The sequence below is a fragment of the Filicampus tigris genome, chromosome 1, assembly GCF_054856515.1.
Source record: "Filicampus tigris isolate MCC_2025a chromosome 1, RoL_Ftig_1.0, whole genome shotgun sequence".
NCBI classification, from domain to species: domain Eukaryota; kingdom Metazoa; phylum Chordata; class Actinopteri; order Syngnathiformes; family Syngnathidae; genus Filicampus; species Filicampus tigris.
The window spans coordinates 8,605,005-8,617,218 of record NC_141217.1 but is presented as its reverse complement, the minus strand read 5'-3'; the positions used below and the strand labels follow the sequence as shown (position 1 = coordinate 8,617,218).

The 12,214-nt window shown below is 42.6% G+C and overlaps 1 protein-coding gene across 1 annotated transcript; it reads right to left on the bottom strand.

Moving 5' to 3' along the window:
- Positions 1–3,190: 3,190 nt before the first annotated feature.
- krt8 (keratin 8) lies at positions 3,191–8,686 on the bottom strand. Its single transcript, XM_086050584.1, has 8 exons — positions 8,270–8,686; positions 6,831–7,039; positions 6,528–6,588; positions 5,439–5,534; positions 5,127–5,291; positions 4,880–5,005; positions 4,530–4,794; positions 3,191–3,987 (listed from the first exon to the last, which is right to left on the bottom strand). The coding sequence occupies exons 1-8, from the start codon at positions 8,660–8,662 to the stop codon at positions 3,713–3,715; spliced, it is 1,590 nt and encodes a 529-aa protein (XP_085906710.1). The 5' UTR covers positions 8,663–8,686; the 3' UTR covers positions 3,191–3,712.
- Positions 8,687–12,214: the final 3,528 nt, after the last annotated feature.

Sequence of the window (12,214 nt, the reverse complement as noted above, 5' to 3'; positions counted from 1 at the left end):
TGATTGTTGTGTAATTGCCAAAGCTTCATTACAAAAAACATTGCAGTGCTGATTAGCACTTTCACATTTCTTTAACAAAATATTTAATTTGCTGTGGCGTCAAACATCAACTACATCATATAAAGAAGTGTTCCTAATATTTTGGAGTAGCTACATTCAACATGCCTGTACACTCTATCTACAATAAGAATAATATTATGGGATGGATTAAAGTTCTCTGTAGGTGTTTAAAAAAAAAAACTAAAACTTATACAGTAACACTAGTTGTCATCAGGTTGTGCAGGTGTGCTGATGTGAAGGACAACAGAACTCCAGTTTCACGGTAGCTGCTGCAGCCTAGTGGTCATTTGCACGTGTTAACTTTGAAATATCAACCAACCCTCAGGAGGTAATATTTTCTTTTCATAACGTTCCCATTTGATTGTCACTAAACAGTTGTTTTTTTCTTAGTTTGTGGTAATAATTCCATTGTTATCCATTTACATTTATATTATGGAGCCAGGACCCTGCCGTTCTGGCACTGAAAATAAAATTTGGCATTGTTCAAAATATAGATTGCATTGAAAAAATAAAATACATGCAAAAAATGCAACATTTTATTTAGATATTTTCTTTTTTTTTTCCAAAGTCAGTCTTCAGAAAAATAAATTACAGTGAAATGCAGAAAGTGGAAATTGAAAAACTTAACACTGAAAAAATAGAGGAGGGATGAGCAATATATGTTTAATATGTGTATTTTATTTTTCAATGTAATCTTTTTCGGTGTCAATACGTGTTTCAGTTTCAGTACCTGCTTTTCTACACAATAACACATTTCCACAGGCTGCGTAATACATGAGATATGGTGTCCCCGCAGGTTCACAGGTGCAAGTTGTTTCTGATTCAAATTAAGTTTGTGTCTGTTTGCATCCTAGTTGGTGTACATTTGAAAGACTTTAGTGGTTTGTTTACCCCCCGGAGAAAAAATAAAACGCAAATTGGATTCATTGCTCCATTCTTTAAGGTGTTACGTAAGAACTTCTTTCGTATAGTGGAAACAGAAACAACAGCCATTATGGACTGATGGCTTTTACTACAGTTTGGCTAATACAAAGTAGACTTTGTATCTCAGTTTCACAGAGCGCTTGGAGTTTTTTCCTTTATGCAGGCCACCCAAAAGAAGAATGCAACAAAGCTATGGAAAGACGAATGTGCAGCCATATGGCGGTTCCTCGGCAGCCACTGCGGTCTCTTCTTAAGAATCTCGCTTGTAAATGCCAAGGGTCTCTTTGTAACCTGTAAACTAAAATGGTGGGTTGGACTTTGCAACAAAGTATTTGGATTCTAAAAGCTGAACTTTCCCATTTTGACATAAACATGTTTGGCATAGCATTTTATTTGGTCAACAAAATCCCTTGACTACGGACACTTGCGACAGACAGAAGCCTTCTATACCCACAGTGGTACAATGTTGTTTTGCCCATTTGTGAAAACAGTGAGCCTGAAAACAGAAACTTATAACATATACAGTATAACACAAATACTGTAGGTCCCAACATGGAAAATGACAGAGCTAGGCACTTAACCCTTTTTTGCAGGTCCGTCCTCCATCCACGACCTGGGTACCCTTCCGTCCTTGTCCCTCCATCCTTATTCATAAAAATTATCATCCTCTGTCTCCATCCGTCCTTTTAAAGTGCTTACGTCCTTACATTCCGTCGGCCGACCCGCCCGCCGCCGACCACCCTCCCCCCCGCAAAAAAAAATGTGAATCTGAAGTGGAAGACGTTTGTTCTCCTCCTAAAATAACATTGACTTATTTTGCAATCATTGTTTTTTATTGCGGGCGGCACGGTGATCGACTGGTTAGCACGTCCGCCTCACAGTTCAGAGGTCGTGGGTTCGATCCTGGCTCCGGCCTCCCTGTGTGGAGTTTGCATGTTCTCCCCGTGCCTGCGTGGGTTTCCTCCGGGTACTCCGGTTTCCTCCCACATTCCAAAAACATGCATGGTAAGTTTATTGGACACTATAAATTGCCCCTAGGTGTGATTGTGAGCGCGGATGTTTGTTTGTCTCTGTGTGCCCTGCGATTGGCTGGCAACCAGTTCAGGGTGTCCCCTGCCTACTGCCCAAAGACAGCTGGGATAGGCTCCAGCACGCCCCCCTCCCCTTGTGAGGATAAGCGGTATGGATAATGAATGAATGAATGAATGTTTTTTATTGCGAAATAACACAATAAAAAGTGAAAACATGCAACAAAATCCAATAGTCTTGTGCTATTATGCAAACTTAAATATTCTTCTCATGTACCCTGGCTTGCTCCGGTGCGCATCATCATCTTATCATTATCACATTACGACGATGGTTGCTGGCAGTTAAAAGCTATCTTGGTTAAACAATTCAATCCACTCAGGATACTCCCGGCTGGTAAGCGGATGTGCATAGGAAATTAGCCAGCCAATGAGCTTGAAATAATGTCATGCACGGCCGTTTTTTTTGTGTTGTTTTTGAGGGCACCGACGGAATCTAAGGACGGAAGCGCTTTAAAAGACAAGGACGGACGGAGGGAGGACAATTATTTTTATGAATAAGGACGGAGGGATGAGGATGGAAGGGTGCTTAGATCGCGAACAGAGGATGGCGGAAAGACCACTAAAGCTGGTTCACTAAAGCAATTAGTGAACCATTAACTGAATCTGTTTCAAAATAGATTTTGAGTGCATCAATCCCTCTATTGTGATTTTGCTTATGTGTTGTTTAGTTGTTGTTTTTTTTAAATCACTAAACAATACCAAATAAACAACAATAATTGGTGAATGAACAGTAATTGTGAGAAATGGTTTTGTAGTACAATTTTTTTGATCCGATTATTCAATTAATCAATGGACTAATCAATAGAGTAATAGATTCTAAAAATATTCAATAGTGACAGCCTTGCATAACAGGCAGGGCCCTTTAAATAAGTACGGGAGGGGATATTGATGCTGTCAATGTTCCTGTTACAGCTGTGAAATTATTATTATTATTAATATTTTTATTATTATTATTAACATCTGTGAGTAATTATTTAAAATGATTATTTCTGCAACAGGCTAGCTATTTTTTCTTCTTTATTCATTTTACTTTGAGTACCTGGCATTTTGGGGGTTCCATTTATTGTAACACTGTATCATGTGATGTGTGAGTTGTTGAAATGGAAACCAACACAATATGTTGAGACACATTTTTATTTGGTGTGGTAGCAAAAACAGCACCTCAGTACTGCACTATCATGTGGGCGCTCTCCTGGGAGGTCAAACGGTTACAGGACACGCACGGGGAAGACATGCACTACCTACTGTTAGCAGGTATTTTTATAGACATTAGTTAGACCATCGACACTTCCGTTCACATTCCTTCGACAACACCACTGTTCACCAGAGGGGGAGCAGTCCTTTGTGAGTGGAGTAGCTGTTGCGTATATTCAAATTTCGGATTTGCCTTCACTTTAACGTCACTTTCAGAGACAACACTCAAGTATCAGACATACAAAATAGATTCTTTGGTCCCTTTCAGGTAATTGGTAGTGTAAGGAAACTTTATTGCTTTTTGTTTAAGGCTCTACGGGAGTGACTGGCAAGCTTCAGACATGTTAATAACAAAAAGTTAGGTGGGAGTTGAAATGTAAGTGTAAAAACTACCAGAGGACAAAGGGCTATCAGAGCACGCTGAGTTGCCTTGAAACGACACTAGCTCAATCCTCGATGACCTCAGAGGACTCAGACACCACTCGGCCGTCCTTGGTCTCGATCATCTTGATGACCACGTTCTTCTTGGTCTGGGTGCTGTAGCCGCTACCGCTGCTAAAGCCGGTGCTGCCGCTGCCGCTGCCGTAGCCGCCGCTGCTGTAGGAGCCGCTGCCGTAGCCGCCGCTGCCGTAGCCGCCGCTGCCGTAGCCGCCGCTGCTGTAACCGCTGGCGTAGGAGCTGGAGTAGCCGCTCTTCAGTGTGTCCATGCCGCCATAGCTTGCTGTGGAAACATAGGAAGGTTAAAATGCAGTTGTCATTGATCAGGCCCAGCAAGACCCCTTTGCTGGCCGAATAGTGGTGTTTTTCTTTAAAATTCACTTGTCTGTCTATCCCTCTGACTTTTTATTCTTGTTTCCACGTGCATTTTATATTTAATACAGAGCATGGATTCGGTTTTGTGATGAATGAGTGTAAGTAAACGTATTATCCCTTTTGTGCTGTTTTGTGGGAAATTTCCCCTGGTGCATGTTTATTTGACTCCGCCCTGTGAATTCTGTCTCACAGTAAGTGGCCACGGAACTACTGTTACTGCATATATTTGACTATAAATATTAGACATAACTTAATTGACTTAATTGACACAACTCAAGTTGTATAACGAGTCATTATTTTGTTGCCTTTGCAATTCACAAAATTGCCTTTTGAAAGAAAAACTTTAAAAAGTTGCCGAAAGCAAGAACAAGTGCTACGGTTTTCCTGTTATGTGGTCTACCCAGTGTTAGACGAGTCACCAAAGTGTTTTCTAATCGGAGCAACACTTACTGCTCTGTTTGGAGATGTTGATGGCCTTGATGCCGTTTACCAGCCTGTCCTCCTCGCCCTCCAACAGCTTCCTGTAGGTGGCGATCTCGATGTCCAGAGCCAACTTGACGTTCATCAGGTCCTGGTACTCGCGGATCTGGCGGGCCATGTCCTGCTTGGCTCTCTGCAAGGCATCCTCCAAATCTTTGATGCGGGCCTTGGCGTCCTTAACCGCCAGCTCGCCGCGCTCCTCGGCCTCAGCGATCTGAGCCTCCAGGTTGGCACGCTGGGAGAGGGTCAAAACAATGAAGGTGACCGCACTTCTTCTGATCACTTGGGTTTCATGTGCGAAGCGGAAGAGTCATCCATACCTGTCCTTTAACGCCATCAATCTCGGATGTCAGCCTCTGGATCATGCGGTTAAGGTCGGCAATCTCTGTCCTGGTAGCCCTCAGGTCATCTCCGTATCTGTTGGCGGATGTCTGCATCTCCTCATACTAAAGGATAATCGCCAAAACAAACGAGAGAAGCTTTGGATGAGCATGACCAAAAAAACATCTTACTCTCATTCGGACATTGATGAAACGGGATGAGAATAGCCCAAAAGTTCCTCTTTACCTTGGTCTTATACCATGTCTCTGCCTCAGCGCGGGTGCGGTTGGCAATGTCCTCGTACTGAGCCTTCACCTCTGCTACGATGGCGTCCATGTCCAGGTTACGGCTGTTGTCCATCTCCACAATGACTGATGTGTCCTTGATCTGGCTCTGGAGTTCACGCAGCTCCTAGATAAGAACATAAACAAAGTATTTAACTCCGCCATGCTAAAGAATGCCATCTAAGGCTGCAAAGACAAGCAATGTAGAAAACAGAAAAACCAGCAACGATCATATGAATGGCGAGTGCTTAAGGAAATAGTTCAGTTTCCATACCTCCTCATAGATGGACCTGAGGAAGTTGATCTCGTCTGTCAAACTTTCCAGCTTGGCCTCCAGCTCAACCTTATTCATGTAGGCCTCGTCAACATCCTAGAGAAAATACAAGATTGTATTCGGTTTGGACACTGAAGCAACATTTTAAAGGATCCATTGTTATGGGGGAATGCAGGAAGGGAATTGATGACAGTTTTTCAAGACCAAAAGATGATTTAAGTGAAAATACGTAGGTAACATATCTGTTAAAATAGTCTTGCATATAATTACATGCAACATTATTAGAATTTTGTTCTCCCCGTGCCGGCGTGGGTTTTCTCCGGGTACTCCGGTTTCCTCCCACATTCCAAGAACATGCATGGTAAATTGATTGGACACTCTAAATTGCCCCTAGGTGTGAGTGTGAGTGTGAGAGTGGATGTTTGTTTGTCTCTGTGTGCTGGCTGGCAACCAATTCAGGGTGTCCCCCGCCTACTGCCCGAAGACAGCTGGGATCGGCTCCAGGTATGGATAATGGATGGATTATTATAATTTTTAGGGCTTGTTTTTATTTTCTAGCATGTCTTTTCTTTTATTAATTTTACTTCTTCCCCTAGAAAAAAGCAACAAGTGTGACCTTTTTGTTCCATCCATCCATTTGCTATAAAACACTAATCCTGATTAGTCCACCCATTAGCCAGCCAATCACAGTTATAGACAAACAACCAGTCACACTCACATCCATGCACAATTTTGTTTTCATATGCATGTTTTTTTATTTCTTTATTTGTTTAATGAGGAAGAAAATAAAGTCAGAGTACCCTAAAAAAATACATGCAAGCTCAGGGAGAACATGCACACATGACTCAAAAAGGCCCCAAACAAGATTGAAAACCAAGAAGTGTGAGACTGACTGCTAACACTAGGTCAACGTGCTGCCCTTCTCCTCTTTTTAGTGAAAAACAGAATTTGGTGACACAAAAAAAAAATTATTTTCAGTTGACAGAAACGCATTAGTATTTGTAGTATATTCTGTCTCTAGTGACGACCTCAAGTCAACTTTCATTCTTGTTTGATGCTTTAAATTCAATTGAATTGAATCCAACTGACCTTCTTGATGAGGACGAAGTCATTCTCACACTCTGTACGCTTGTTGATCTCATCTTCATACCTGCCATACAAAAAGGGTGCTCATAAATACTCCACATGAGTCTGATAGGTGAGTTATACACAAGTGTAGCACTAGGAGGTGCAAGTCATCCATCCCACTAGCTCCCATGAGTGTCTGCTAAACTCAGCCGGTTGCGGAAACAAAGAATGAACACCAACAACACATTAAGTGTTTGCATTGGAGACCTGTGCAGTGCTTATGACCAATGTTTTTTTGTTTATTTTTTCTGTGGTGCCACTCACTTGTTCTTGAAGTCCTCCACCAGGCCCTGCATGTTGTGCAGGTCGGCCTCCAGCTTCATCTTGTCGTTGCCCAGGCTGTCGAGCTGTCTGCGCAGGTTGCTGATGTAGGCCTCAAACATGGCGTCGATGTTGGAGCGCGTGGTGGTCTGGCCCTGCAGCAGGTTCCACTTGGTCTCCAGCATTTTGTTCTGCTGCTCAAGGAAGCGCACCTGAGGAAGAGAAAAAAAACACCAAGACACGATGAATGACGCAGGAACAACTTATACGTAAGTAATGACTGTGTATAGACACACATGCTGTATGGTTTATTTTTGCGTATATTTGTGTTTATGGGCAAGAATGACCTAAGATATAGAATATATCATCTTAAAATGTGGTTTAATGGATTTCACCGAAACAAAAAAAAAAGATACGGTTTACAGTTCTGAATGAAGGCAATTACTTTCCATGTAAATAAAAATGGAAAACTGGCTTGAACTAAATATTTTGATGAGTTTCACTAATATTATAAATACCCCTGCCACCTCTTAGCATCCATCAACCTCTTCATGCCTCCTGTTTGCCTTCTATAGTCTTTGTTGATCTTATCTGTCTTTGGAGCTTTGCAGGTTGCCTTTTTAGAAAGGAAGGCCTGACGTAGTACATGCATCCCGACGGGATGAGGGGGAGGGGGGACGGAGGGGGGATCGGGGCTGATGTTAGTCTGACTGGAAAAAGCGTCTGATGGAGGAACAGCGTAAGTTAACCCATCACCCCTGTGCCTTCCTGTTTTGCAAGTGAAGCCTTTTGCAGGCAAATGAAGGGAGAGGCAGAGGAAAGTGGGTTGGAGCAAAGTTTCATCTGCCGGCAGATAGAGAGCGAGAGCGAGAGAGAGAGACAGAGAGAGAAGAGTAAATATTTAACCAAGCTAAAGGTGTGACAGAACTGTTTGGGATTAGGGTCCACGGGGGAATCTAATTTGCAGACATCAGAGAATTGTTGGCCTCGTGGATAACTTTTGGACTTGCCACACAAGGTAGTAAGTTTGGCCTTGCTGCACTATTGAGCTTCGCAGCTGCTGTCGTGCAGAACATGAAACCAGCAGGCCTTTTTAAATATTAACCCACTGCCGTGGCCTAATGCAGTCACACGGTCCTTAGATTTGCATGGATTCTGTAGATAAAATGGTGTGTGCTTTGGGCCAGTTGCACTCGGCGTTCTAAAGTCCAGTGGAGGGGGCCAGTGAGAAGTAAGAAAGGGCCCCACCCGAGCTAAAGGGAGGAAACCAATCCCAAGGTAATGTGTGCTGTGGCCCGACACGCCCTTCGCTATCTGGCTTGCTCTCATTTGTGTTCGGGAGCCAGTTTCTGCACGAGTGGATCCCACCGTTAAAACGAATGCATGTGCAGACAGAGGATTTAAATGAGTGTCCGCTACTCTGCTGTAATTGTTGTGCTTACCTTGTCAATGAAGGAGGCAAAGCGATTGTTGAGGGTCTTGATCTGCTCCTTCTCCTGGGTGCGGACAGCCTGGATGGTGGGGTCGATGGACAAGTTGAGCGGGGTCAGCAGACTCTTGTTCACACTCACGGCGGTGATGGGCGCCTGGCCGAGTCCCATGCTACCCCCAAAGGCCATGCCCGATGCGCCCATGCTGGAGCCGAGACCATAGACGCTGCCGCTGGTGATGCCGGCCCCTCCGAATCCCCTTTGGCCACCCCCGTAGGAACTCCTGACGGTGTAGCTCTTGCGGGAGGAGATCCCTCCCGATCCGGAGTAGGAGCTGCTGCTGAAGTTCCTCGGGGCGTTGGAGCTCCTCACGGTGTACGAGCTGGTCTTGTAACTGGCTGCCATTGTTGAGCTTGAGGGGTTTTTTTTGCTTTTTGAGTGAAGGTTGACGAGGCAGGCAGGCCAGCAGAGGGAAGAGAGACCAGAGTGGATAGGAAGAGATGGGACTAGTGAGGAGTTTTAAAGCGCCTGTTGCTGTGGGAGGAGACTGGGGTGAACTGCCATTGGCTGCAGGTCCGGGCAAGGGCCTGGAGGCAGGGCTGTAATATTACACTCCTATGACACATTGTCAGTCACTGAAAACCATTACCTGACCTCCATGTTGTTTGAGAAAACCTTTTTTGGAGCTGATTGGCAGGCGTTTGCTTTGTTTCTGCTTGATTACGGTCAACAGTGTTTTGTGCAGTGGAAACATTTCCAGTATGATTAAAACTTCCAGAATAAACCTGTGCACTTCAGAGGTAATTTGGATGATTGGGTTTAATGAATCACACAAAAGTTAATGCAGAGCATAAAGCATGCAACATGAGTTTGAGTGGAATTTTAGCTATCAAGCATCTTTTCCCAGCCTGTTGCTTACACTTATTATTAGCATCATTTCTACTACCGTCACAGACGAACATGCATTTTAATATGACAGCACTTGTTTTACATGTCGAAGTAGACCGCAAGACAGGTTTTTCAGTGGTAGCTCCCAGCAATTCACTTTGTCATTGACTTCCTAAAAAGACTAATAGCTCTCATGATTCTTATAAAACCTCAGCAATTTAAATATAAAATTGTAAACATACCACCATTGGCAGTATGTTAAAGCAAGGGTTGGTCACGTTTAAGACAACTTTCCTATTTGATTTCCTCCCCTTGTATTGTTTTAACAGAGGTACACTAAGATAATTTGCTGTCTGTATTGTAGACTACGGCATGTGGAATTTTAATATTAATCTGATATGTGAGCTTGACAGAATCATAAACACCCACAACATAACATAGCCGTATTGAAATGCATCAACGTGAGAAACCTTGCAATTGCAACATTATGCCTACATTTACATATTATCGGTGCCTAACAAAAGCATATAGATAAGGTCTCTTATCAGCAAAATTTGTGAGTCATGTTTTTTATTATTATTATTATAAAAATCTCTTTTTGAACTATCCATTATCGATACCGCTTATCCTCACAAGGATCGCGGGGCGCACTGGAGCCTATCCCAGCTGTCTTCGGGCAGTAGGCGGGGGACACCCTGAATTGGTTGCCAGCCAATCGCAGGGCACACAGAGACAAACAAACATCCGCGCTCACAATCACACCTAGGGGCAATTTATAGTGTCCAATAAACTTACCATGCATGTTTTTGGAATGTGGGAGGAAACCGGAGTCCCCGGAGAAAACCCACGCAGGCACGGGAAGAACATGCAAACTCCACAAAGGCAGGCCGGGGCCGGGATCGAATCCACGACCTCTGAACTGTGAGGCGGACGTGCTAACCTATCTTTTTGAACCAATGAATTGTTGCTCTTGTAATCAGCCATAATCATTATAATACAGTATATTAAAATTGAAATAAAAGTGTGTGTTTTTTTGACAGCAGTTACTGTATATCCAGCAAAACATTCGAGCAAGGTCGAGCATTCACGAGATACTGGTCAATCTCTGATTTGGTCCAGTCAATTAAAATGAATGTGTTTCTATCAAACAATCACAATATGTAACTGTACAGGTAATGTTTTAATGGTTATTTATACATTTCTTCTGTCACAGTGTCATTCGCAAAAATAGGTTACCGGCGGTTGATAGTTATACGTTAAAACAACAAAACACTCCGGAAACATATTTTTTCAATAACTGTCATCTACTGTATTTGTAAAATATGTTAAATTGGAAATCAATTAAATGCTCTACGATTGATAAATAGTGATAATGCGAAAAGTAACAGCCATTCGGAGACTAGCTAGTGGCTAATGCTATTAACCCCACTGCCACGACCATTTCCAGAACTTACGGTCTAAATTCTCCTCATCTTGTCCTGTTGAGTCTGATCCAACTTTTGTAATAAATGTTACAACAAGGCCCCTTCAAAAAACCAAAATCCATTGATACTAGCAAGAATCAATATGCTGACAAAATCAACGTGAACATTAGGTACACATTCCAAATCTTGCTTTTAGCTTACGTTGCTTTAAAGATTTTCATGATGATGAAGCATGTTTTCACATTCCCAAAGCAATGACCTTTCTAGTAAGAACGGAGGCATATTTGTCTATTGACGTATAAGATTTAGAGTGGATTCTGATAAAAGTTGACCTAAAAGTGGACCTGTTGGCTTTGGCGAGGTCTGCACCCTCTACTTCTCGTCAAATAACAACCATCACCTCTGAGGTATCCTGGGAGTTGATTTTTCACAGTAGTGATAGAAGTTTGTGGAGGCTTTAGAGCTCAAGATTCTTTGGTTAGTACGGTCACATTCTCAATAGCGCACTGAGCAAATGCACACCAGGTGAGCTTTGAGCCAGCTGGTTTTCATTACTGTTGGACATGGAACATGGTAGACAACATAATGTAATTTAGCATGAACTTCTCTGAGTTGTTAAAAAACTGTTAAAGACCATAGCCCACTGTTTATGTCAATGTCACTTTACACTACAGTCATGTAATAATTTGGATTCCCTTTACTATGAAATTCAAATTTAAAGATAATACTCATCCTTTGCTCACTGGCCACACCATTAGGTCCCGGCAATTAAAAAGGAAAAAAAAGAAAGGTTGCTAAAAACAAATATAGATTTAATTCAGACCTACTGTGCATTAAAAAAAAAAAAAAATCATCATTATAAACAAGAATAGTCCACCCAGCATCATTAAGTGCTTTAATTTGGACTCTTTCAGTGAGCACTAAGCATTTTTATGTTCATGTTGAACAGGAATTTCTGGGAATTTCTAATTGAAATCATCTTTTTATAAGAAAAATTGTGCTTCTCTGGGAAGTGAGAACTTTATCAAGGATAACACGAAAACATGATTTTCTGCTCAGAAATACTAATCGAAAGATCACTGTAGTGATAGGTTGTAGGTTAAAACTGTACTGCTTCATACTATTCAGTTTCCTTTTTTAGCTAGTTGATGTTAAAACATTTCTCATTATGATGGAGGGCGCATCTGCACCACAACATATTGTTCAATTAATTCACAGAGTGTATCCTAATATTGTGGCCGATTCCTAATTCCTGCATGCTTGCAGTTTAGGCCTATCACTCATAACTTCCAGCAATGTAACTTCACTTTTTGCCTCACTGGGCTGTGCTCCACCAAGACCCGCCCTGCGTTCTTCTCCTCCCGCCCCCAGTGCCTCGCCACGATGAGTCATGTCTTACATGAAGCAGTCCAAGCCCCAACGCCATCACCCCTCTCCTCCATCTTTTTTTTCTTTTTCTATCAGTCTGTTTTCCCGCCTTTGGCCCTCGGCCGGCATCATCGTCATGGAAATATACAAAAATAAAACTCCCACCCTCCTCGAACCACAGCGGATGCCAGTGAGAGCAGAGGCATTCGACACAGGGCTGCGAAAGCAAAATGGGTCTCAGCCAATGAGCCAAAAAGAACTTGTGGCAAGAATGATG